The sequence below is a fragment of the Pocillopora verrucosa genome, chromosome 3, assembly GCF_036669915.1.
Source record: "Pocillopora verrucosa isolate sample1 chromosome 3, ASM3666991v2, whole genome shotgun sequence".
NCBI lineage: Eukaryota > Metazoa > Cnidaria > Anthozoa > Scleractinia > Pocilloporidae > Pocillopora > Pocillopora verrucosa.
The window spans coordinates 8,239,304-8,261,563 of NC_089314.1; the positions used below are offsets into that span (position 1 = coordinate 8,239,304).

Consider the following 22,260-nt stretch of genomic DNA (forward strand, 5'->3'; position numbering starts at 1 on the left):
GGATAAAATAAAATAGAATTTGTAATGGCTGCCACGCCTTTGCTACTGGACATTGATTTGTTATAAGTTTGTTTCGTGTTAAACCGCAGTAGCGACGTTATTGTTTGTCCATTAGGGACGTGATCTTTAAGTTCCACCCAGAACCGCATTTTAGTTAGTTATCTCATGTTGGGCTAACGATAAGACGTGTTTATCGAAAAGCGCCTTTTGCCCACCTTATCTGAAAGTTCGTTTTGGTCAAACCTTTACAAGTGGGACTGTTATTTTACGATAAGTACTTGGATACCTCGACTACGCTAATAAACGATTCAAGTCTTTTCCGTACAATACATCCTCGCGTCTTCACTAGCGAAACTCATAATTGTCGTTTTTTTTTTTCGCTCGTGTCGGCCGCTACAGAATTATACTATGAGGGATTCCCATAGAATGTAAAAGGCTTCTTGTCAGCTTCAGCTTCTCAGCTTCACGTTTAATCATTATCGTTTCAAAATAACGGTATTGTTTTCGGAGGCAACGCCAAAGGTCGCTTGAAGACCTCACGGAAGACATGGTCCGATAATCCGACATGTATTGCCGTATGTTTCTCAGAAAATGATGTAAACAAGAATTATTTTTCGACTGAACTCTTGATCATTATTTCAAATAATACTTGTTTGATTTGTAGCACTGTTTAGGACCCACAGTTTTGCCGATTGTAATTGATGAGTCAATACAATTTTAAATTTTTTCGGGTTTTTGACGTTTAAATATCGAACCGGAAATTTTCAGTGACATCCTTACTGAAAACAAACGAAGGTGACGCTGACCTAAACTACGTCAGACTCGACACGTGGAAGGAAAGCGGCTCTCTATAGATCTCCAGAAAAAGCAAGGTGCAGAAATATCAGACTAAATCTTGAGAAAGAGTCTTTTTTTTGAGTCCGCAAGGAGATTTTAGAGCGTTTTAGGTTTGTTTTATTTGAGAAATTCTCTACCCCTAAAATCGGCAATAACATTTTATCGGTGTTCACTTGTATTTTGTCTATCATGGCGATAATAATTTTTCTTCCTGTGGACTTAACCTACTTGAGTATTAATGTTAAAATAACCTGCCTTTATGTGGGAAGTTTGTTATTAGTTCCCAAGATGAGGTGCTCGAATTCTCATCTTTTAATTGAAATGCTTTTGAGAGCTTCTGAGGAATTATCTAAAGTTATTATTCTTGTTATTTTATTTTTTTTAAAATTGAGCCTCGCATATGTGATGCTCTACCACTGAGCTGTAAAGAACTCGAACCTCTATCTCGGGGAGCCAGGAAATTTTTAGTTTTGTGTCTGACGAACACTCTGAGCATTGCTAAGATCAGTAATGTCTAAAGCAGCGAGTGAATTAATGAAACAAGAAAGACAGTTACTTCGTTCGATTTGTTCAACATTTATTAGCCTACTCGTTGCTTTCGACATTGCTCCTATGAAGACTGAGGTTTGCAAAAGACCATTATTATCATAGTTATGTTTTTTTAGTCGATGAATTTCTCTTGCGCAACATTTGGAACTGTAGAATATATGTGCTCAGGATAAATGTAGAGCTTAGTTCTACTGCAAAGGTTACGATTTTAAACGACTGATAGTTTACAGCTTAAAGCTAGACAAGCAGATTCAAAATTCTTAAAAAGAACGCAAATTGAATAGTTTAATTATCACACTCGCCATCTTTTAAGGCCGGATGGCAGAAGACGGTGCTAAAAGAGCTCCTGTGCTCACTCTCCACCTCGGTATACTCCAGCCACTTTTAGTATAAATATCATAAACAACATGTCTCCAAAACACTTACCAAAATTACTGGTTAAATTGAACGGAATTCAATGTTATTCTCACACATATTTTATAAAATTTATTTAACCTAGTTAAGGATAATAAGAGAAAAAAAAAACAATAAAAACGAAATAAAAGGAAAAACACACACACGCACTTAGTGCCCTCTGCACTGAAAAGTGTGCTGAAATAAGTCTTCATCAGTTTATATTGCTGAGTTTTTTGGTTTGTACTGGACTGATAGCTTCGTCACTGTCGAGAGCCCCCGCCAATTAGAGATTGTATTGGCATCTTGCAGATCATTTATGTTGGACCGCCTGTGTAGTTTTCCATCCGGCTTCACTTGGAACAAAGGATAGTTGTTTTTCTCTTCATTGTCAACAAATGGGATGATATTGGTAACCTCAGCGATGTTGATAACTTTATTAGGGTCTTGGTAGGCTTCATACACTTGGTTGACTGATTTCTGAATAGCCTCGACAACATGTTTAAAATTGTCTTCGCTTTTATGAAGCATTCCATCACCATAAGCAATCCACTTGTCTCCTCTGATATTAGTTACTCGCAGGCCAAACTTCCCGTCTTCATCGTGCATACACTTACTCAGGTAATGACCATCTACATGGAGATTGGTTGCTTTTCCTAATTCTGCTCTTGGTGTCCTGAGATGAAAAGAATATTATTCAATGAAAATGATACTTATGGAATATGGAAAAACGGGTTTTTAGAAAAAGCTTCTTTCTGCAGGAACTTTCCTTGCCATTTTTTTTCCTGGCTGACCTGCTTGAAAACATAAAACTATGATCTAGGCAAACCTGATGAGTCATTCGGAAGTATTAAACAGTTTCAGATTTATATGGATCACTCATAATCACGACAACCCAAAACATTCATTTGGTAATACATGGCGTTTTCTGGTAGATTGGGCCTCAGTAATTTCATTAACATTCGACAAAGGCTTTACTTCGGATGAGCTATTTAATTCTTCTCCTTCTTGTTGCTTTTTTTGTCACTTCCCTCTCCATATATTCTTTTAAAATAAATAATTGACAGCCGACCTACGTCGTTATCTTACTTCACAGACTGCCAAAGTAATCAGCACGATTTGTCTGTAAATTAAACATTTATCAGGAGAAGATAATCTCCCAAAAAAAATACATCTGAAATTATAAATGCTTGCACATCACACAAAGGATACTAAAACATACTAAACTTTATACCACATATAAATCAATACAGATTATAAACTTCGAAAAAACAAGATCTTCTTTCATCTTTAGCATCGCGGCCGGATGCAAACTCAGGCTCTCTGCGAACATTTGTATATTTCTCTGCATTTATGTGTCTTTTGTAAACTACAAGTCCTTTTATCTGCAGAAAAGCACTTTTCTAAACGACAGTGATGTGTATTTTGTCTCAAAAGTGAGCTGCAGAACTGAAATTGCGGGTAATTTACGTCAACAGAGGAATCCGTCCGGAGATAAAGAGTTTAGTAATTCGCTCAAAGCTGTTATGCTTTGTAAGCTCTTTCATCGAGCCTGTTTCGCCCTAGCTTTAATTGCTCTGGCTGCGATATCGAGTCTAACCCCGGCTACCAGACGCTAGACGACATAAGGAACACTCGTGGACTAAAAATTGCTCACTCAAACATACGAAGTCTCGTACACAAGACCGACTCTTTGCGCCTTGAGGGAATCGATAGTAAAACAGTGGACATTCTAACTCTATCCGAGACATGGTTGGATGGGAATATTTGCGACACAGAAATTAATCTTCCTGGATTCGTGTGCGTTCGTCAGGATCGCACTGGCATTAAAGAGGGATATGGTGGTGTAGCTATCTATGTGAGAGAGGGTTTGGCTTTTCGCCTGCGGAATGATATTAAAACTGGCGGTCAGGAGTGTTTATGGATTGAGTTGATTAGAAACAAATGCAAGCCAACACTCGCTTGCTGCGCTTATAGAGCACCGGATTCTGACTTTCAGACCTTTATTTCTTCGCTACATGAGAGTATGTCATCTGTGGATCTGGAAAAATCGGATGTGGTAATTCTAGGCGATTTAAACGCAGACATGATGGCGAGCTCTAAATTGCCCAAAAGAGATAAACAAGAACTTCTTAACTTTTCGCGGGCCTACAACTTCACTCAGTTAATAAAAGAACCGACGCGCATAACTGACACCTCGCGGACTTGGTTTTTGCTAATAATGAACACCGCATTGTCAAATCTGGTGTTGTTCCGGTACCGCTTAGCGACCATTTTCTGGTATTTTGCATAATTAAAGTTGGTATTACATCAAAGACTAAACCGAGAACACTCGAGTATCGCTCCTATAAGAATTTTAATCCGACTTTATTTAATGATGATCTTAGGAATATTCCCTGGCATATTGTTGAAAGCGAGGAAAACGTCGACGATGCCTTGTTTACGTGGAATAAAATGTTTTCGGAGGTTGCTGATCAACAAGCACCAGTAAAAAGAAGGCGTGTCAATGGATGAACAGTCAAATAAGTGATACTATGAAAGAACGTGACTGGGCGCATAGAAAGGCGCGAAAATCGAACTCGGTGCGTCATTGTTCAATGTATGCAAAGCTTAGGAACAAAGTTAATGGCTTAGTACGAACTGCCAAGTCTAAATATTACTGTGACATGATTGAGGAAGCCAAGGGTGACTCAGAAAAGGTGTGGAAAGCAGTGAACGAAGCATGCAATCGGAACTCATCTTTAGAGAGTATTCAGTGTATTATCTCTGATGGTGTTCTGCATATAACATCCCAATCCATTGCTTCTTCAATGAATAGCTTCTTTGCTTCCATTGGCCGAATTCTAGCAAGCATAATACAGACTTCCGTCTTGAATTTAAACTCCATTTCAAAACACCCGCTTTTCCAGTTTTCCGAGTTGACTGAATTGGATCAATCTTTTGTGCTTGAGCAGCTTTTGTCATTGAAAGCAAACAAAGCGATTGGTCTTGAAAAAATTAGCGCAAGACTTCTTAAAATCTCAGCTCACACAATTGCACCATCTGTTGTTAAACTTTTGAATCTCTCAATTCGCATTAGTCAATTTCCCAAATTGTGGAAATGCGCGAAAATCACGGCAATATTTAAGTCAGGTGACAGGACTAACGCTTCCAACTACCGCCCCATCTCAATCCTCCCTACACAAAGCAAGATTTTGGAGAGAGTGGTACACTTGCAGTTGTATCAGTACTTGATTACCAATAATTTATTGTCCAACAAGCAGTTTGGTTTCCGGAAGGGTTTCTCAACTACAACAGCTTTGACCTCATTTGCTGATGAAGTGCTCTTAAACATGGAACAAGGAAAGCTTTGCGGGGCTATGTTCATCGATCTGACCAAGGCATTTGACACGGTAGACCATCAAATAATGTTATGCAAGCTATCCGAGATCGGCCTTTCTGAAACAGCTCTTCATTGGTTCCGTTCTTACTTAACTGGTAGACAACAGTGCACCTCATGTGGAAATGAGTTATCTGAGGAACTTCCAGTCACGCATGGGGTGCCACAGGGTAGCATTTAAGGGTCTCTGTTGTTTGTTATTTAATTAATGGTACATCCTCAAAGGAGTTGAGTGATTAGTTACATAACGATTTACTGGGTGTGGCGAAATGGCTTCATGATCACAAACTGACTTTAAATTTGGACAAAACTAAATGCATGCTTATCGGTAGTAATAGGAAACAAGAAAGCAAAGTTGATTTGACTGTCTCAATTTTAGATCATAGTATAAGTAATGTTCGCAGCTTTAAATACCTCGGTATACATATATCTTCGGATTTCAGATGGACTGATCATATTGAACACCTAACTGGGAAAATCAATCAGAGGCTTGGGCTTCTCAAGCGTATAAAGCATTTATTACCTTTCAGGGCGCGTCTACTTTTCTATAAAAGTCTTGTTATACCCCTTTTTGAATATGCTGATCTTGTATGGGGCGATAAACATAATATTACCCTTATGTCTAGCTTGCATGTTTTGCAAAATAAGGCCGCTAAAGTTATTTTAAATAAACCATTGTACTCATCCTCCATTGAGGCATTAGCCGTTCTCAAGTGGCTGTCTCTAGAGAAAAGGCGATTTCAAAGAAGGTGTGTACACGTATACAAATGCATCAATGGCTTAATTAATCACGATATAGACTTGATTAGACAAGACGTACTTCATAGGCATACTACACGTAACAAAGGCAATTTTAGATTACCACGTGTCAAAAGAAATTGGGGGAAGCAAATAAGACAATATTATGCCGTTTCCGATTTTAACTCCCTCAGTCAGACGATCAAAGACTAAAGGAATGTAAATAGTTTTAAACGTAATGTTTTTAAGTTTTTTAATATAGCTACTTACGTTTAATTTTTACTTATACTTATTTTTAAATTTTGTGCATTTTTTGTATCTTTTTAATCCCTTTGCAATTTTATAGCTTTGTTGTTTTTACTATATATATCTAGTTTTGAGGTCCTTTTTGAAAACCATATCTTTTATGAAAAAGTTTCCTCAATAAAGATGATTATGATTATGAAGAAAATAAGAAAAAATAAGTAAAGTTATAGTTCTATGGAGTTTTAAATATAGCTCTACTTGATGTTATTTCGCGTATTTTTGGCATACCTGATGTGTCCACTTGCAAAGCTGTCAGTAAGAAAGTGACAAGCAAACGCCTCCAAGGCATATGCTTCATGAAGAAGTTTGGTCTTCTCTTCTTCTGTGTTTGCTTGACTCGCTTCTCTTGCTTTCCCCAAGGCCAACTGATGACCAGTCAGATAAGCGCTTCTGGCGTGTGGTAGAAAATGATCATGGTTGTTCATGGCCAACTTAAGCATTCGCCCTGGTTTCACCGGGACACCACCGATCCATTTACCACCTGTGATCTCATCTTGTTTTCTAGTCTCCGTGTCCTTATCTGCAATAGCTATGAGCATGCGCAACTCTTCTACTTCATCGTCAGGTGCACGCGCCATTGTGTTGAAGGCAGCCATGAAGCGCTTATGACGGCCAGCGTCTTCTTCGTCAAATGGATCGATGATGGGTGCTTTCGGTATACCATAGAAATCCCCCGCCAGGGCTACAATGTGCTCAAATTTGATTCTAACCCCATTTGGAAGGATAAGTTGCCTGTCTTCTAGTTTCTCGGCTTGGGCTCGCTTTCCGATGTCTACGTGCTCAGGCGACGCAAATGGCATTTTGCGTAGAAATCTTGCATGAGACAAAGAGACAGATACATATATGTTAAATCTCCAGCCGGAACATCCGTTTCAGGAAAAACTGTGACCAAGGTCTTAAATACCACCCGAGGCTACAGGCCGAGGGTGTTAATCAAACAATAATTCGCGATCGCGAGCGGTTCCTCAAATACTGTCGACTGTTCCCAATTTTTGCAATAATCCTTGATTATTACTTTACATGGGAGATTCTCAGTAAGATGGGTTACAAGTTATCTATCAGACATCTTTTTATGGATTATTGAAAAGATTTTGAATTTTTTTTTCTCTTTACCTGGATAGTACTATCTGCCCACCGATTTTTGAATGCTTATCTATATTGAATTCAAACTCAACCATTTTATTAGTATTCTCATCCAAGTTATCCGGCCTATTTAATAGAGATATAAATAAATGAGTTTAAGAATAAATAGATAAGTTAGTATAAATTTGTCTCAACATAGATGACCAGTCATTCATGCAATACCGAGTATACTCTCTGTAGTACATAATCTGTTCATAAAAAGAAAGAGCGAGTGAATTTGGCTGAATATATAGAAAGAAAGATGGTTTTTGTACGAATGTTACCTTGCTGTTCTAATAATTTCGTCTTGCTTTCTCTTGCTGAAAATTAGATTGATTTCCTTCCCGATCCCTGATCTTTGCTGGAGTGTTGCACAAGATGTGAGCCCATCAATTGATTTGTGTATACCCGAGTTCCACGTGGTGCCTGCGGGTCCTTCATCTTGTTCCTCAGCCAAGTTAAGAGACATGTTTTCATCAGATGTAGCTGGAAGAGTTGAAAACCTATTTGATATATCGCCAGACATTAAAAAACATAAAAAAGGAAATTAAAAAAACAGGCAGGCATAAAAATAAAAAATGTGGTCAGATTGATGGATGAATTAGTAGATGGATGGGTGGTTGGATACAACTCTTAGACAGCAATTTTTGTTTCTTTTCCGGTGGTAATTGAGGACTTGTTGGTTTTAGAGACTCGTGTATAGTTGACCTAGGCTCCAGTAATTCATAGGATAGGAAACTACCTTTTTTATGCATTAAATTTGTTTGAAAATATGGAACCTAAAATTTACATCGAACGTTTGAAAACGAATTTCCTAAATATAGATATGATCAATTCTCGCTGATAAGGTAGGGAAATTAACTAAAGAGAAAAACTTCTTTACTTTACGAACCTATTTGGAAGAAAAGTAATTCGAATGTAAGTCTCAAGTCAAGCGTGTTTCACCTGTGAGGCGGTAATGATGACAACTTCAGCAATAAAATAGCAAAACAACCCGTTTCAAACTTGACAAAGATGTTTACGTTTTTGGAGTCACTACAATCAAAGATGCAAGCATTCTTCTGGATGGTGTGCAGAGGCCTATTTCTTCAGCCTACTGCAATTTCTTTTGCCAGCATTGTACTAGTACGTTGCCTCTTTACAGACATGTTTTATGGAATACTTTTATCTCTTGTGGGTTCCGAAATTTTATAAATTTCTTCCTAGCTTTTTGTAGGTCTACGCCATCATATCATAGATCCAATAAAATCGTGGAAATCGCAAACTTCTACCAAGTAATCAAAATTAATACATTAGCCTCGATCAAAACAATAATTAATATTTTTCTTATTGTGTTTACTTGATGAGGTGAAGTACGTGCTATGTTTCCGAAGCAGTGAACTGCAGTGGCCGAATTACTTACAATTCCTACTTCGTATGCTCTATTGTATTCCTGACTGGTGGACTCATTTTCAGGAAAGTAATATTTGTTTCCTTTCCCTTTATAGATAGCACATCTAACAAGTGAGACAAAACTCCAAATATGAATACCTATATGTGGCAAGCAGAATAACTACGCTAAAATAAAAGTGATAATCGCAGAATCTTACCAGCTTTTAGATCAATCTACTCCTGATAGTACTAACTGAAAAATAATTTACAAATGAACTTCCGCAGGTGTTCGACTTCCCCTATCAGTTAGTTCTTTAGGGGTTTCCCCGTTTCTCGAAAACGGATCTGTTACCCCTTATTAGGTTATACAAAACATTTCATTTGACCTACCTTGGTCCTCCTTTGTAATTAGAAACGAGGAAAAAAATTCCCTGGATTCATCTAATTTCGTGGAATATGATTTTATCCATCTTCCTGTCCGCTAAATAACCTTAAATCATTGCGCAATACATCACAAAATATCTTCGATACGGTCGGAATGAGGCTTCAAATGCATTAGATGTGAGTTTAGCACTATTTTGGACACCATATCACTGAATCTATGAGATGTTTAAATCCTTTTCGATTATGCCACGCAAGAGCGGTTTGTACTTACATATCGGAATTGGTTGTGGATTATCCAATTTAAATCACGTGAATTGCCTATAAAGTTGGAACTGGTTATCGAGCAATAAAATAAAATCGAATTATATGGCTCAGACTATAAAGGATTTCCATAGAATGTAAGAGGCTTCTTGTCAGCTTTAGCTTTGACCTTCGCATTTCATCATTATCGTGTCTAAATAACAGTATTGTGCCTAAGGTCGCTTAAAGACCTCACCGGAGACGTGGTCCGATAATTCGTCATCTATTGTTGTCGATTTCAGATAGGAATTATTTTTCGACTGAACTCGTGATCATTCTTTCAAACGACACTTGTTTGATTTGCACCACCGTTTAGAATCTGTTGGAAACTTTACGATACGTTAATTATTTTAAATTTGATTGACATTTATAAGTGATTTCGTTTATCTATACATAACCAAACAAGCATGTATGAGGCACGAGTTTTATCGCTCCATATATGGCACTGTTCCACGTGCTTACAACGAGACTTAAATTTCTAAGACTGCGTGGCGTGCGTTCAGAACTGTTACGCACCATAACAATGAATAGCAGAGCGGGTTTTTGACGTTCTCAATATCGAGCCAGAAATTTTCAATGACATGCTTAATGAAAAAAACGGAAGCGACACTGACATTAACTTCGTCAGACTCGACACGTGGAGAGAAAGGGGCCCTCTATCATTTTTTCATCGTGCGTTCATCGAGATATGAAGCACGCGGGAAGTTTGGAGAGCACGAAAGATGCGTAAGAGTTCCAAACTTCCCAACTTCCTAGGTGCTTCATATCTCGATGAACGCTCAGCTGACGTATGAACCAATTGTTTTATAACATTTTCAACCCGATGGTTTAAATGTTGTAAAAGGGTTAATATTCCCTCTGCTACGCTTCAGCGCGTTGATAATTTTGTTTCAGGAAAACATTTCGCTACGCTGTCAACGATCTTGTCTTAAATTGCTCAAAAAACCGACAGGTGAAGTCATGCGTGTAAATGAACTTTATTTTCTGATTGAATACAAAATTCTCTTATGCAAAAGAAAAACAAAGATGCTTTTTCATTGGCTAATTTACAACAGGCCACATCCTAGCTCCGTGTGACAGAAAGTTCGACTCACAAACAAATCTAGGAGGGCATCGCAAGGTTCCTAAACATTATACATTAAAACATAATATGAAAGTCATATATTTGAACTGCGGATAAAGACGTGAATACGACGTGCACGCCCGTGAGAATTATTTTTTGAAATTTTTCTGTCTGTGAGATAAACAAAAAATATCGATATCTGAGCATGCATCGGTGGAGATGCAGGTAAAATGATCAGTGGCGTTAATGGATCACTTAGGGACCGATATTTTATTAACTTTATGAATGAAAGGACAAGTTTTGCATTTTGTCGCGAAATTTGAAAGTACCGGGTTGATTATTAGATTTTAGTAACTTCTGACCAAAAAGTTGTCTATGTTTTTGCTGCGTTTGAATGAAACAAGTGGAGTTTACAAATCTCTTGAAAGATTAGTGAAACAACCTCTCAACCGTCCATGTATTTAATGATTATTGATTTTTCATGTGTTCATTTACGTATATATTTAACATTTAATTAGCTTGTTTACAAAGGCACTGATTTTCTTTGTTTGCTTTTTTTTCCGTTGATATCACAAGTTTTCTACTTTTTGTGCACTTAAAGGATCTGTTGGACTCGAAGAGAAACAAATAAATATATTGAATAACAAATCGTGATTAACCCGGCTCTGTATCTTCATCGACACTCGACATGATTGTGGTTTCCTATATATCAGTTGGTAATAGCTTGCAAAGGTTTGTGGAATTTTCGGCTTTTCCTTGCTGTTACCATCAACAATCATCTTTATTACATTTTACCTGTCAGCTCGTCGGTTTTTAGTAACAAGTTTCAATGATTCATTTCATATCCCTTGATGACTTTTGGTTCAGATTAAGTTTGGTTTGGACATATCGGGGTCGATAATTCGCTAGAGGGTGCTCACTGAAAACAAAAATAAAGCCTCCTACTAAATGATCAACTACTTGTGGAAAAAAAAGGACAAAATATATATTTGAAAGCTATTACGTACCTTCAGTCTCTTATCTAATGAAAGTTTCCCTTCGCCTGAATTGTTTATCCCCAGCCTGATGCAATCTCAGTTTAAATTTGATGTTGGATGCTCAATTGAATGGGTGCATTAAACATAAACCATACTTCACTCATTGCAGTGAAATTCTCCTTCAGCTCTCAGTTAAAAACAGAAAGACTTTCGAATATTCAAACCTACATACTGTTTCTCTTAACCCTTTGACTCCCATGAATGACCGAGACAGAATTTCTGATCCCCTCACAATATCCTTCCGATATCAAGTACACAAGCGACGAGAATAAAGAAAAATAGCATTGAGAGGATTATTTAGTTGATCCAATACCAAATTCTCTGAACTAACATCATAAGAATTGTATGGCAGACAGGAAGGAGAATTAATGATAAGATCTTGGGATCTTATATTTATCCTACCTTCTTTTGTAGATTAAAGGTGAATGAGCGCGCGCGAAGTATAAACGTTTGGGTGGCAGAATCCCTATCACGAGAGAACTTGAATTCGACACACGGAGTTTACTTAAAATAAGTTTGCTATGAAATGTAGTGCATGGCGCCTGTTTCGCCTATAAACGAATGTTGTTAAATCAAATCATTTCCTTATGGAGCTGATTAAAATTTTAATGAAATCTGAACGACGCTAATACTTAACCTTAAAATCATAAAAATAGCATTAATTATTGGCGAATGCCTCCGGTTTGATTATCTGAGCCTAGTAATACAATAACATGATTCTTCCGTTAATATAATTTAATTATTTTTTACCAAGACACTCTTAGTAGCGAGGGTTAATTTCCTACATTTATCAAGCACCGCGAAATAACAGAAATTGAACCAGCACCGTGGATTTGCAGTTGGTTTCCAGCTTTTGTAATTCGTCCAACAAGATGGGAAAGATGGCGGATTTAACATTAACTTAAACTGGATTTTTTCTGGTTTCCTTCTCAGAAAAGTTGCGCTTGCGCAACTCATCACTTTTAAGTTATTCCACTCTGCTAATTTAATGCATGGTTTTCATGGTTTAATGGCCGTCCCGAATCTTGGTCTTCTCTCGCTGTGTTTAGTATACGTCACTACTAAGATAAGTAAGACCTATCAATCGTATTTGCAATCATTTCTTTATTTATGTTCAAATTTCAAATTTTTTGTATTGATTTACCAAGTTATCTATTTACGTAGTTAATAACTTATTCTAAGTATTTTTTTTCTTTTATTGAGTTATTTACTGTTTGCATGCTCAAGATATCTGTTAGGCAGGAATCAATTTCCGTTATGGCGTTTAGTGCAGAGCGTTTTACAAACTTCTTTTCAGATAGTCAACTAACTATAATCAGTAATAGATTAATCAGCAATAGATCTGGAGTCAACTCTTAAGTCTTATAGGAATTACAATAAATCGTTCTATCAATCATCATCGGTACATTTCCTCGGTTAATCCATAGATTATAGACTGCGGCGAACTGTTTGTAAAAGAAGTTTTGTCCCCTTTAACGCTATGTGAGAAATAATTTTCCCCTTCATAAATTTTCGATTTAAGGCTTTGTAAATCATGGTAACTTTACATATCACATCAGACTTATCTATGCCAACACCTGTCCAATGTTTATTTAACGTACATCATCCCCACATAGTTATTGTATATTCCACGATTGCCGCCAATTGTGTAACCATACAGGGCACGTTTTCTGTTACCTGTTTGGGATGAAATTATTAACGGAAAAGTAATATGTCAAGCATCAAGGCTGTCTTAAATCAGATATTTTAAACCATTATCAACAAAAGTATGCTACACTCTTCGAGCTACCACTGAGAAAAAAGGAAAAGGTAAAGGAAAACTAGATTAAAAAAACAAAAACAAAAGAAAAAACAAACAAACTAACAAGCAAAAGCAAAACATAGAAAAGGTTAAGGAATAAATTGTAAAAATTCATATGGAGCTGTTCCCTGGATCCATCCAAAGAAACTCGGTCTATCTGACTATTGGGGAATAAAACTTTATTTCGTTTGGTCAAGAGAAAGGAGTCAAAGATGCCAGTAAATTAGCTTAAAAAAATTTACAGTAATATTTGCTTATTATCATAAATAATAAATGATTGTGGAAATTTCATTACTCACCGTACTGGGACGAAGACCATTGCTGGCCGCCGCACTCGCTGTTATCATGTCCATCAAAAACTACAGTTATTTTTGAACAAATTCGCTCAGTAAGTCAAAGGGTGTTCAAATACTGAAAAGTGAAACTTAATCGCTTGCATTTCCTGGCGTTGCTCGGAATGGCTTCTGTTATTTATATGCTTTGCTCTGGTAAGCAATTGAGATTACTTGGCTTTTAGTTTCTGTCAGCCAAAATGCCTTGAAGATCCCCTTTGTCTTTGCAAGTACATGCTCCTTTGGATACTTCCAAGGGTTACTACGGTCTGTGCCATCGTTTCTTCCTTCGTAATGGAAGAGAGGGTTTTACTTACACGCCAGGCCGTTCCAGATGTTCAATAAGTAAAACAAAGCGCGATAGTAAACGGCGCAATAGTAACTGCGGAGCAAAAAGAAACGGGCCCGTGGCAGGCCCCGACTCAAGCCTTCTTTGTTTTTGGTTCCGCCTTTATCATCGTGCCGTTTAAAGATCGCGCTCCGCTTTGTCACATTGAACGCTTGAAACAGGCTATTACACACGCTGGGAATACGCAATCCGCAAAACTATTACATGTCCACGAACACATTTACCTTTTTACATATTTACTTACCCCAGTAGTCGCTTGGTGCGATGAGATATCCCTTTTCAATCCCTGTGCAGCTGCTACTCTCCCAGCCATTTGGATAGGAGTGGGATATGATAATACGTGGACAACTGAAATAAACGAAAGGTTTTTTTTCTTTTTTTTCAGAATAAGTAATCAAGCAACAGCCCTATATCGCATTGGGAATTGAGGCGGTCAGCTAGTCTTTCATAGTTTTACACTAAGAAAGAACTTCAAATGCGTTAAACTATAATAAATTGGGGAAGTGTCGAGAATTTGTGACGGTTTATGGGTATAGCTTGACATGTGGAACGATTTCCCTTATTGCCACGCTAATTGGTGTTCCAGCTCTGTGCTATATTGATGTCAACTTCATTCTTTCAACGAGAAGCACTTTTTGTTATTTAAATAAACACCCAAATTCCATACCACTGTTTTCGTGGTACATGCACTTTCTAAGATTGCCTTTTAGTATTGCTGTTTGAAATGCAACAATCAAGTAAGGCAAAAACGAGTAATGGAAAAAAAAATAGTTAACTTACTTTCCCTGATGACATGTTGAGTTGAATTTGTTTTGCTCACTGGGTATCTTAAAAGTAAGAAAAAAACGAGACTAATTCTTAGTATGATCGTGACGAGCTTATTTTACTTTTTCATATTCTTAAACTAACCACTTAAAAATTCATGCTCTTGCTATCAACGACATGCTCTGATTCCATAAAAAAGGAAACGAGATTGAAGTAACAGCTTTAATTCATCTTAGAAACATTCTGTGTTCAATTATTCGCTCATCGTATTGGTTTTGAATAAATTTCGTTACCTTCCAGCTTCGATACATTTTTCATGAAGTCGTCTTCCGTAAAATAACGTATGGAATAAATGATCAAATAAATGAGTATCAGACATTTACCCGATAAAATACTGTATGCAAGAAAGTGCCATCACTTTGTAACACATCGACCCGAAAAGTTCCTGGAAGGACGCAAAAATACATTTGACTGCAATGCAAAGAAGTGTTTCGTTACCCATTATAAAGTGATTTAAGTGTATACCCTTACATTTTCACGACAAAATTTTGATATATAGATGTAAGACCGATCGTGTCTGAATGTTGTTACCATAACAATAGAGAATAACTAATCTCGCTTTGTAAAGTCATAGCTGAATACACAGCCTTCTCCTTCACTTGACAAACCCACTCAGATAAGAATTCCAAACCAATATTTCAGGAATAGAAAACCTTTATATTCATTACTGTTAACCTGTTAGCTGTTTTAAGCAGTAAAGTAAATAAATAAATAAATAATTATAAAAATAAATAAATAAAAACAGGACACATTTTGTCATTTAGAGAAAATTTCCAATTGATTTATCAGATCGTTGAAAATACCAGTTATTTCTGCTTGTTTCACTGATCACTTTGTTAACTGACTAAGGTCTAGCTTGGATGAGTTTCGCGAAGCGCCGGCCGCTTTACGAATCGTAGAAGACTAATCTTTACAATCTGCAATTGATGATTGGTGATTCCCGTTATCGTTGAGCTGCAAAAATGCAACATTGAATAGGGAGGGGTCTTGACAATGATTTATAATGAGTTACAAATAAGAATGTTATAATGCACATAAAAAGAGCTATTCAAACACAATATGTCAACTCAGAATGTGGATTGATCAAATCCTCAATATAGGCGCTCTTTATGTCATACTGTTATTACCATGTTTGTTACTATTATCATTATCGCTATTTGTCTTTTTTTCAAATTCACCTTCTTCCTTTGCTACTTCATGTATATCACTGTCACTCAACTTTCTACCCTGGTTCTTGTGCGTAAAAGGAACGCACAGTACGGAGTTGAGACAGTTGTTGGCTGCGTTTTGAAGATGATCGTTGTTCTTGGAGCTGATACTCACGGCTAAGGTCCATCCACCGCCTGCATAAAATCAAAATACAAAATGTAGCCGCATTTCAGTTTATAAACGTTGTCTTTGTTCGATAAATATAAACGCGAGCTGAGAAAACTTTAGATAGGACGCTTACTCAGTGATAAACTTTCCGATAGCATTAAAAGGGAATTTCACGATTTTACGCTTAAGAAATTTGATGTAGGTAGCCTTGCTGGTAACGTTTCTCAGAGCAAGAAGGGGGAAAAAAGAAAAACAGTAAATGAATAAATGTGTAAACGAGAAACAACTAAAACCTCAATATATACCTTTATTTGTTCATTTTTTAAATTGAAAAGGTACTCAAAGGCTCTATCTCTGGCAAAAGTGACAATTCAACCTCAGTGCATTGGCCGAAATCTCAACTAAGGCAACACTGCCACTGAGCAAAAACAGTAACAGAACTTGTAACCTTTCTCTCTTACCAGAGGCAGATTTAAGGTTTTTTTTTTAAGTTCAATTTACTCTTTGCTTTTTATTTTATCCTTTTGTACATACCATGTTTTTCCATATCACAGTAAACTTGTGCGTCTCTATTTCCAATAGTTATCCAGTAGTAGTCGCTTTCCGCATGAGGCAATTTCTTTAGAATTTCTGAACAAGATTTGAATCCATCATCCTGTAGATTATAGATTGCAGATGGTTATTGGCAGAAATAACCATCATAGATTATGGTTACGTACTCATAGCGGTCGGATTAGTGATGGGTCCTTCATCGTCAACATGCTATGCCTCTGTTTCTTACTTTGAGGCAATTTTACTCTCTTAATACGCGACTGACCCGGGCCTCTATCAACGGGCACCGTTTTGTGGATGTTACCTATGCTAAGGAGGCTCTTTTCTATCAAAGTTCGCGACAACATAATATCCGACATGTCGTATGTACTACTCGCCCGACTCGGGCGAAAGGCTACTTTGCCATGAGAATTACTCGCTACCCAAATTCTGACTTAACCTTCGGGTCACAGCGTCTCCTGTCCTGCGGTGATGTAAGCACAAATCCTTGACCGGTCGGTGCATTTTATTCAATATCAAATCCTTGAAAAATATTTTTAGCATTTTTCTGTATATTTTAGCCGACAACTCTGTAACTTTTAAATTTTAACTTTTGATAAATTTTAGATTTTTAGTGAATTATGAATTTGCCTTATAATACCCTGTATAAACTCATTTTATAATTGTTTTTTCCCATTATTTTTTAGTGTTCCCAAATAGCTCTCTCTAAGCTGAAGACATCGACATTTAATAAATAAAGTTGTTATGTTGTGTTTTGATATGTTATTGACTACATGGCTTCGTTTATTCAATCATTTATTTATTCACGCATTTGTTTATTTGTTTACTCATTTCCCTGTTGCTAATATTTGGGAGCCCCGTGTACCACGCCCTATTTTAACAAACAACCATCCAAGAAATATGGTTGGTCAATAACACAGATGCATCCTATATAATAATTGCAAAATGTTTTCGGTTATTCGGGAAAGGATGTATTCACTAGTTGATCGCAATCGTGAAACAACGAAGCCTAATACAAGAGTATTTTTCTTCTCAAGTTTGGACAAAAGGCCGAACCAGAGGCAGAAATCTCACTTTTTAAACCGAAAAGGATAGAGATTTTATTAATCGAACCTGAAATTTTGAATCGTACGTGAGGAACACATTAAGATACTGCGAGGTCATTTTCTGATTCTATATGTGAGCCAATCACAGGCGGAAAAAGTGAGACGACAAATGTATGAAAACATTATCGTCTCTCAAGTCAGCATAACTGTGGGAGGATCACGGATTTAGAAATAAATAGCATAATTTTTCGATATGTACTGCCAGATAAACATTATTTCGTTTAATTTCTTTTTATAGAATTCGCCAATACCATACCTTGTTCATATAAACTGATCCTTCTTTCGGACCAAAATCCCTTGGATGAGTACGTTTGTTTGCAGAATTCAAGTCACATGACTTATCTTTTAAACGAAAGTTCAAACTCTTGCAGCGAGACTCGTTCAAGCAGAACATCACACACTCGGTAATGCTGAAAGTTTTACTTGTTGTAATAACGTGACTGGAAAGATGATGACCATACTCTGAATATGTGGGGCGAACGCACTGCGCAATGGCTTGGGTTAGCTGTGCATGGCACATGACGATGAACACACCATAATAACGCAGATGCATGGTTTTCTACTGAAAAGATAAAAAAACAAAAATTTGATTGAAATAAACTTAATACTCAATACATAAATTGTGATTTATTTCATCATTGCCTAAGCGCGAGTGTGAATACGTAGAATATTTTTAAGGAATTCTCGCCGGTTGGTGCAGCCAAACTCAGCGTACCATGACCGTTGGAAACTTTTCAAAATAATATAGTTCCTCATAGTGTACTTACCGTAGGCGTGGCACCTTTGAGGTCCTCCACAGGAGCTTGCAAGATTCGAGCACAGATCACGAGAAGTAATTGACAACGGATAGTGAAATCCAGTTTGAGTGTTTTTAATATATGGGAATTAATGCTTCAAGGGAAAAGTGCAAACAATTTTGCTCTTAACGTCTCAATAAAGTAAACAAGGCAAAGAACCTCTTCATGGGCACATGATACCTATCGCTCAAAACATATCATTAAAAATTAACAATGTCATATTATCCACCTACGTCCTGTGAAGACGCATTTTTCTAGAAGTGTGTCGGTTACTCTGTTGGTTTGGTTCTTTGTTTTTATTTTTATTTCATGTTTTTTTAAGGAAATCATTGCTGGCTATTGGAATCACCACGTATAGTGTGATAATACGGAGTGTTTTAATGAAAAAATCTGCATTCGTCGCAGATTTTCCACACATTATTAATTATTTATTTAGTAAATTAAATTATAAGTTATATCATTTTTACTCTCCCGGTTTAAAAAGTTTATATCTACACCTTCACCAGTTCACAAAGAAAGTGAACAAAGGTTGTCAGATACGGTGAAACGACTAGTTTTAAAGCAAATTTTACTGATACAAGAAAAAGTAGCACTAGGTATGGGTTCAGCCAGAATGAAAAACTTCAGCTCAAATGTTTGTTTTGCAGCAATGCATATTTAAAGAAACAGGTACGAATTCTCAGAAAAAAAAAGGATTGAAAAACGTTTTCAAATAAACACTTTCGACGAGTGTGCTTTGAATTCTCTCAAAGCACGGCTGCATGCAAGCTGAAAATTATCTCGAGACAATGAATCGCTTTTGTTACTGAAACTAGAAAGGAAGTTGCTAGTCATAAATAAATAATATGAAATAGTGTAGGTTCAAACCATTTACTGTAAATAATATGAATTTGCATTAAACCTAAAGCATACTCCAATCAGTACAGTTAATCCAACTCAAACCTTGTAATAAACCTAATTTATATACTTTTCATTACTCAAAACCACAGGCTATCTCTTCTAAAGTTTATGTTGTGAACTTGGCTAGCTTAAACACTGGAATTTTGCTGTGAACTTATTTCTAAGTTATGTATAATTGCCATTTATTTATATGATTGCTATTTTTTGCTCTAGTATTTTCTACTCGTAGTCTGGTGGAATAAAAGATGGTAACACACAATATTACTATACAGACCGTCAAAACGGTCTGTATAGTAAATATCTACTACTGAAGAAATAAATACGAGAAAAATATTTTATATTTATATTTGGTCTCCCACTGTCATTGTTATTTTCTTTTTCTTTTTTTTTTTTCATTTTTTATTTTAAATTGGCTTGAAATAAACTTAATACTCAGGGCTTAAATTGTGATTTATTACATCATTGCCTTAACGCGAGTGTGAATACGTAGAAGATTTTTAAGCAATTCGCCGGCTGGTGCAGCCAAATTCAGCGGACCGTGACCGTTGGAAACTTTTCAAAATAATATAGTTCCTCATAGTGTACTTACCGTAGGCGAGGCACTTCTCAGGTCCTCTACTGGAGCTTGCAAGATTCGAGCACAGATCACGAGAAGTAATTAACAACGGATAGTGAAATCCAGTTATATTGTGTTGTTAATGTTAATTATCAATATTAAATTATTAATTATAGTGAATATTGTTATTATTCTTCCTTCGAAGAGTGCAAGCAATTTTGCTCTTAACGTCTCAATAAAGTAAACAGACAAAGAACCTTCATCTAAAAATTGAACGTATGATAAGTATTGCTTAAAACATTTCATTAAAAATTAACAATGCCATTATCCACTTGACATTGCATGAGTCTCTGGATTTTTGTATTTTCAACCTTAGCCAGTGAACATGAAAATTAAATTGTTAAAATTTGCGGAAAGTTACAGTCAATATGATGATGCTGATAATCAGTTGGTGGGATGATGGATTAGTACATTGCATGTATGATAGGCACATGGTCCAGTTTTCGATAACTTGATATGTTCAACGAATCGATAAAAATTTCAAGCAGGTTTCGTCAAGGAGATAGAACAATATTGCACTTTGACCATGAGGTTTTTCTTTTTCAAACCAGTAGTTTACTCCTTTTCAATAACGCATCGGAATAAATTTTTGGGAAGAGACCCAATATTTATTGGCCAGGCGTCTAACAGTCTATTTCGCAACATCTTACTGAATGCGAGCAACGTAAACATGTTTGCATATTTGTTCATGTCGGGGTCCAAATTCGGAAAAAAAAAGCTCACCGAAGAGAGAAAATAACCATTTTCACTGAATGAGAAATCCATTTTGACTAAACTATTAAACATATTTATGAAAACTATTGAGTGCCAGCAGCCATTTGCCCATTGGAAGCACCTATTTGCTTAATTTAGTCATCCTGAGCCAGTCAACGTCAATGGCTTGACCTGCACATATATAATATGAATTTGCATGTATACTCCAATCAGTACAGTTAATCCAACTCAAGCCCTGTAAAAACCTAATTTATATACTTTCTATTACTCAAAACCACAGGCTATCTCTTCTAAAGTGTATGTTGTGAACTTGGCCAGCTTAAACACTGGAATTTTGCTGTGAACTTGTCTCTAAGTTATGCATAATTTCCATTTATTTAATATATGATTGCAATTTTTTGTTCTAGTATTTTCTACTCGTAGTCTGGTGGAATAAAAGGTAGTAACACACAATATACACGTCGCCCGACCGTCAAAACGGTCTGTATAGTAAATATCTACCACTGAAGAAATAGATACGAGGAAAAGATTTCACATTTATATTTGGTCGCTTATGCGCTTTCTTTTTCTCTCACTGTCGTTATTTTCTTTTTTTTTTTTTTTTTCTTTTCATTTTTTATTTAAAGAATAATCGATATTTAAAAAAAGAAAATTATGTGGCAACGCAATCGAAAGTAATGACTATTAGTCGCGAATCTGCGTGGTTAAGATACGCGTTAGATAAAAAAGACAAAACACAAACACAAAGCCCACTAAAGGGGACATTTGCTTACGGTGATCGTTACATGAAGTACGCTGTCACTGCGCTTGCGTTGTGTTTAAACATGGCGGAACGGCCGAAACGAATGTCGCGTGCAACGAAACGAGATGAGATGGGCCCTGCTAATGTTGGTAGAGTGGGAAAGCGACGAAAGAGAGACAAAAATGTGTATGAAGTCAATATTGTAGACGTGAATAATGAGTGAAAACAGATAAAAATTCACTTCGTGGGTTTCAGCGAGGAATTTGATGAGTGGTGCAACTATGACTGCGAGAGGGATTACTTTCCTTTTGTTAGATTAGAAAAGATGTTTCTGCCCAATGGAGGACCGATGGAAGACAGGAAAAATATTTTTCACGGTCAGTTGTATCGTGCTATCAAGCGAAAGCTATGGTCTGGTCGAAGGGATGACCCTGAGGTACGAATTGAAATGAATGTCCATCCAGATGTATTTTCCACAGGACTTGCTCAAGTCACTCTGAGCACTTCACAACGAGGAAAAGATGTTTACAGCGCAACTGACAATTGACTTTTAGATGGTGTTCTTGGTTCAAAGTGGGACGAGAGAATTATGAATTCTAGTGGCGATTTTGCATATGTGGAGAAAAATACTGTTAGATTCTGGATAACAAAGAAAACCCCGTGTAAATATACAAGAATACAAATATATTGGTGGCAAGTATGTCAAATGATAGGTTGAGGATGCGTATAT

At 36.6% G+C, this 22,260-nt stretch overlaps 3 protein-coding genes across 15 annotated transcripts; 1 reads left to right on the forward strand and 2 right to left on the reverse strand.

Moving 5' to 3' along the window:
• Positions 1–1,397: 1,397 nt before the first annotated feature.
• LOC131782866 (uncharacterized) lies at positions 1,398–9,712 on the reverse strand. 8 transcript variants are annotated; one of them, XM_059099606.2, is made up of 5 exons: positions 9,576–9,712; positions 9,086–9,185; positions 7,609–7,810; positions 6,431–7,015; positions 1,398–2,455 (listed from the first exon to the last, which is right to left on the reverse strand). In XM_059099606.2, the coding sequence occupies exons 3-5, from the start codon at positions 7,791–7,793 to the stop codon at positions 1,999–2,001; spliced, it is 1,227 nt and encodes a 408-aa protein (XP_058955589.2). In that variant the 5' UTR covers positions 7,794–7,810; positions 9,086–9,185; positions 9,576–9,712; the 3' UTR covers positions 1,398–1,998. The 8 variants fall into 8 exon arrangements, with proteins under 8 accessions (XP_058955589.2, XP_066020684.1, XP_066020682.1 ...); XM_066164587.1 differs by lacking the exon at positions 9,086–9,185 and having other exon boundaries at positions 9,576–9,701; XM_066164585.1 differs by lacking the exon at positions 9,576–9,712 and having other exon boundaries at positions 9,086–9,542.
• On the forward strand, positions 5,477–6,404 carry LOC136280000 (uncharacterized). The gene has a single exon (XM_066164589.1). The coding sequence runs from the start codon at positions 5,477–5,479 to the stop codon at positions 6,107–6,109; it is 633 nt and encodes a 210-aa protein (XP_066020686.1). The 3' UTR covers positions 6,110–6,404.
• Positions 9,713–12,076: 2,364 nt separating the features above from the next.
• On the reverse strand, positions 12,077–20,118 carry LOC131782859 (uncharacterized). Of its 6 annotated transcripts, none has more exons than XM_059099593.2 (10): positions 20,048–20,109; positions 18,529–18,563; positions 18,018–18,323; positions 16,638–16,758; positions 15,965–16,129; positions 15,110–15,171; positions 14,742–14,788; positions 14,206–14,309; positions 13,580–13,639; positions 12,077–13,156 (listed from the first exon to the last, which is right to left on the reverse strand). In XM_059099593.2, exons 3-10 carry the CDS (start codon positions 18,312–18,314, stop codon positions 13,068–13,070), a joined length of 945 nt encoding a protein of 314 aa, XP_058955576.2. In that variant the 5' UTR covers positions 18,315–18,323; positions 18,529–18,563; positions 20,048–20,109; the 3' UTR covers positions 12,077–13,067. The 6 variants fall into 6 exon arrangements, with proteins under 6 accessions (XP_058955576.2, XP_066020482.1, XP_058955578.2 ...); XM_066164385.1 differs by having other exon boundaries at positions 18,529–18,652; positions 20,048–20,072; XM_059099595.2 differs by lacking the exon at positions 18,529–18,563 and having other exon boundaries at positions 20,048–20,118.
• Between the last annotated feature and the right edge of the window lie 2,142 nt (positions 20,119–22,260).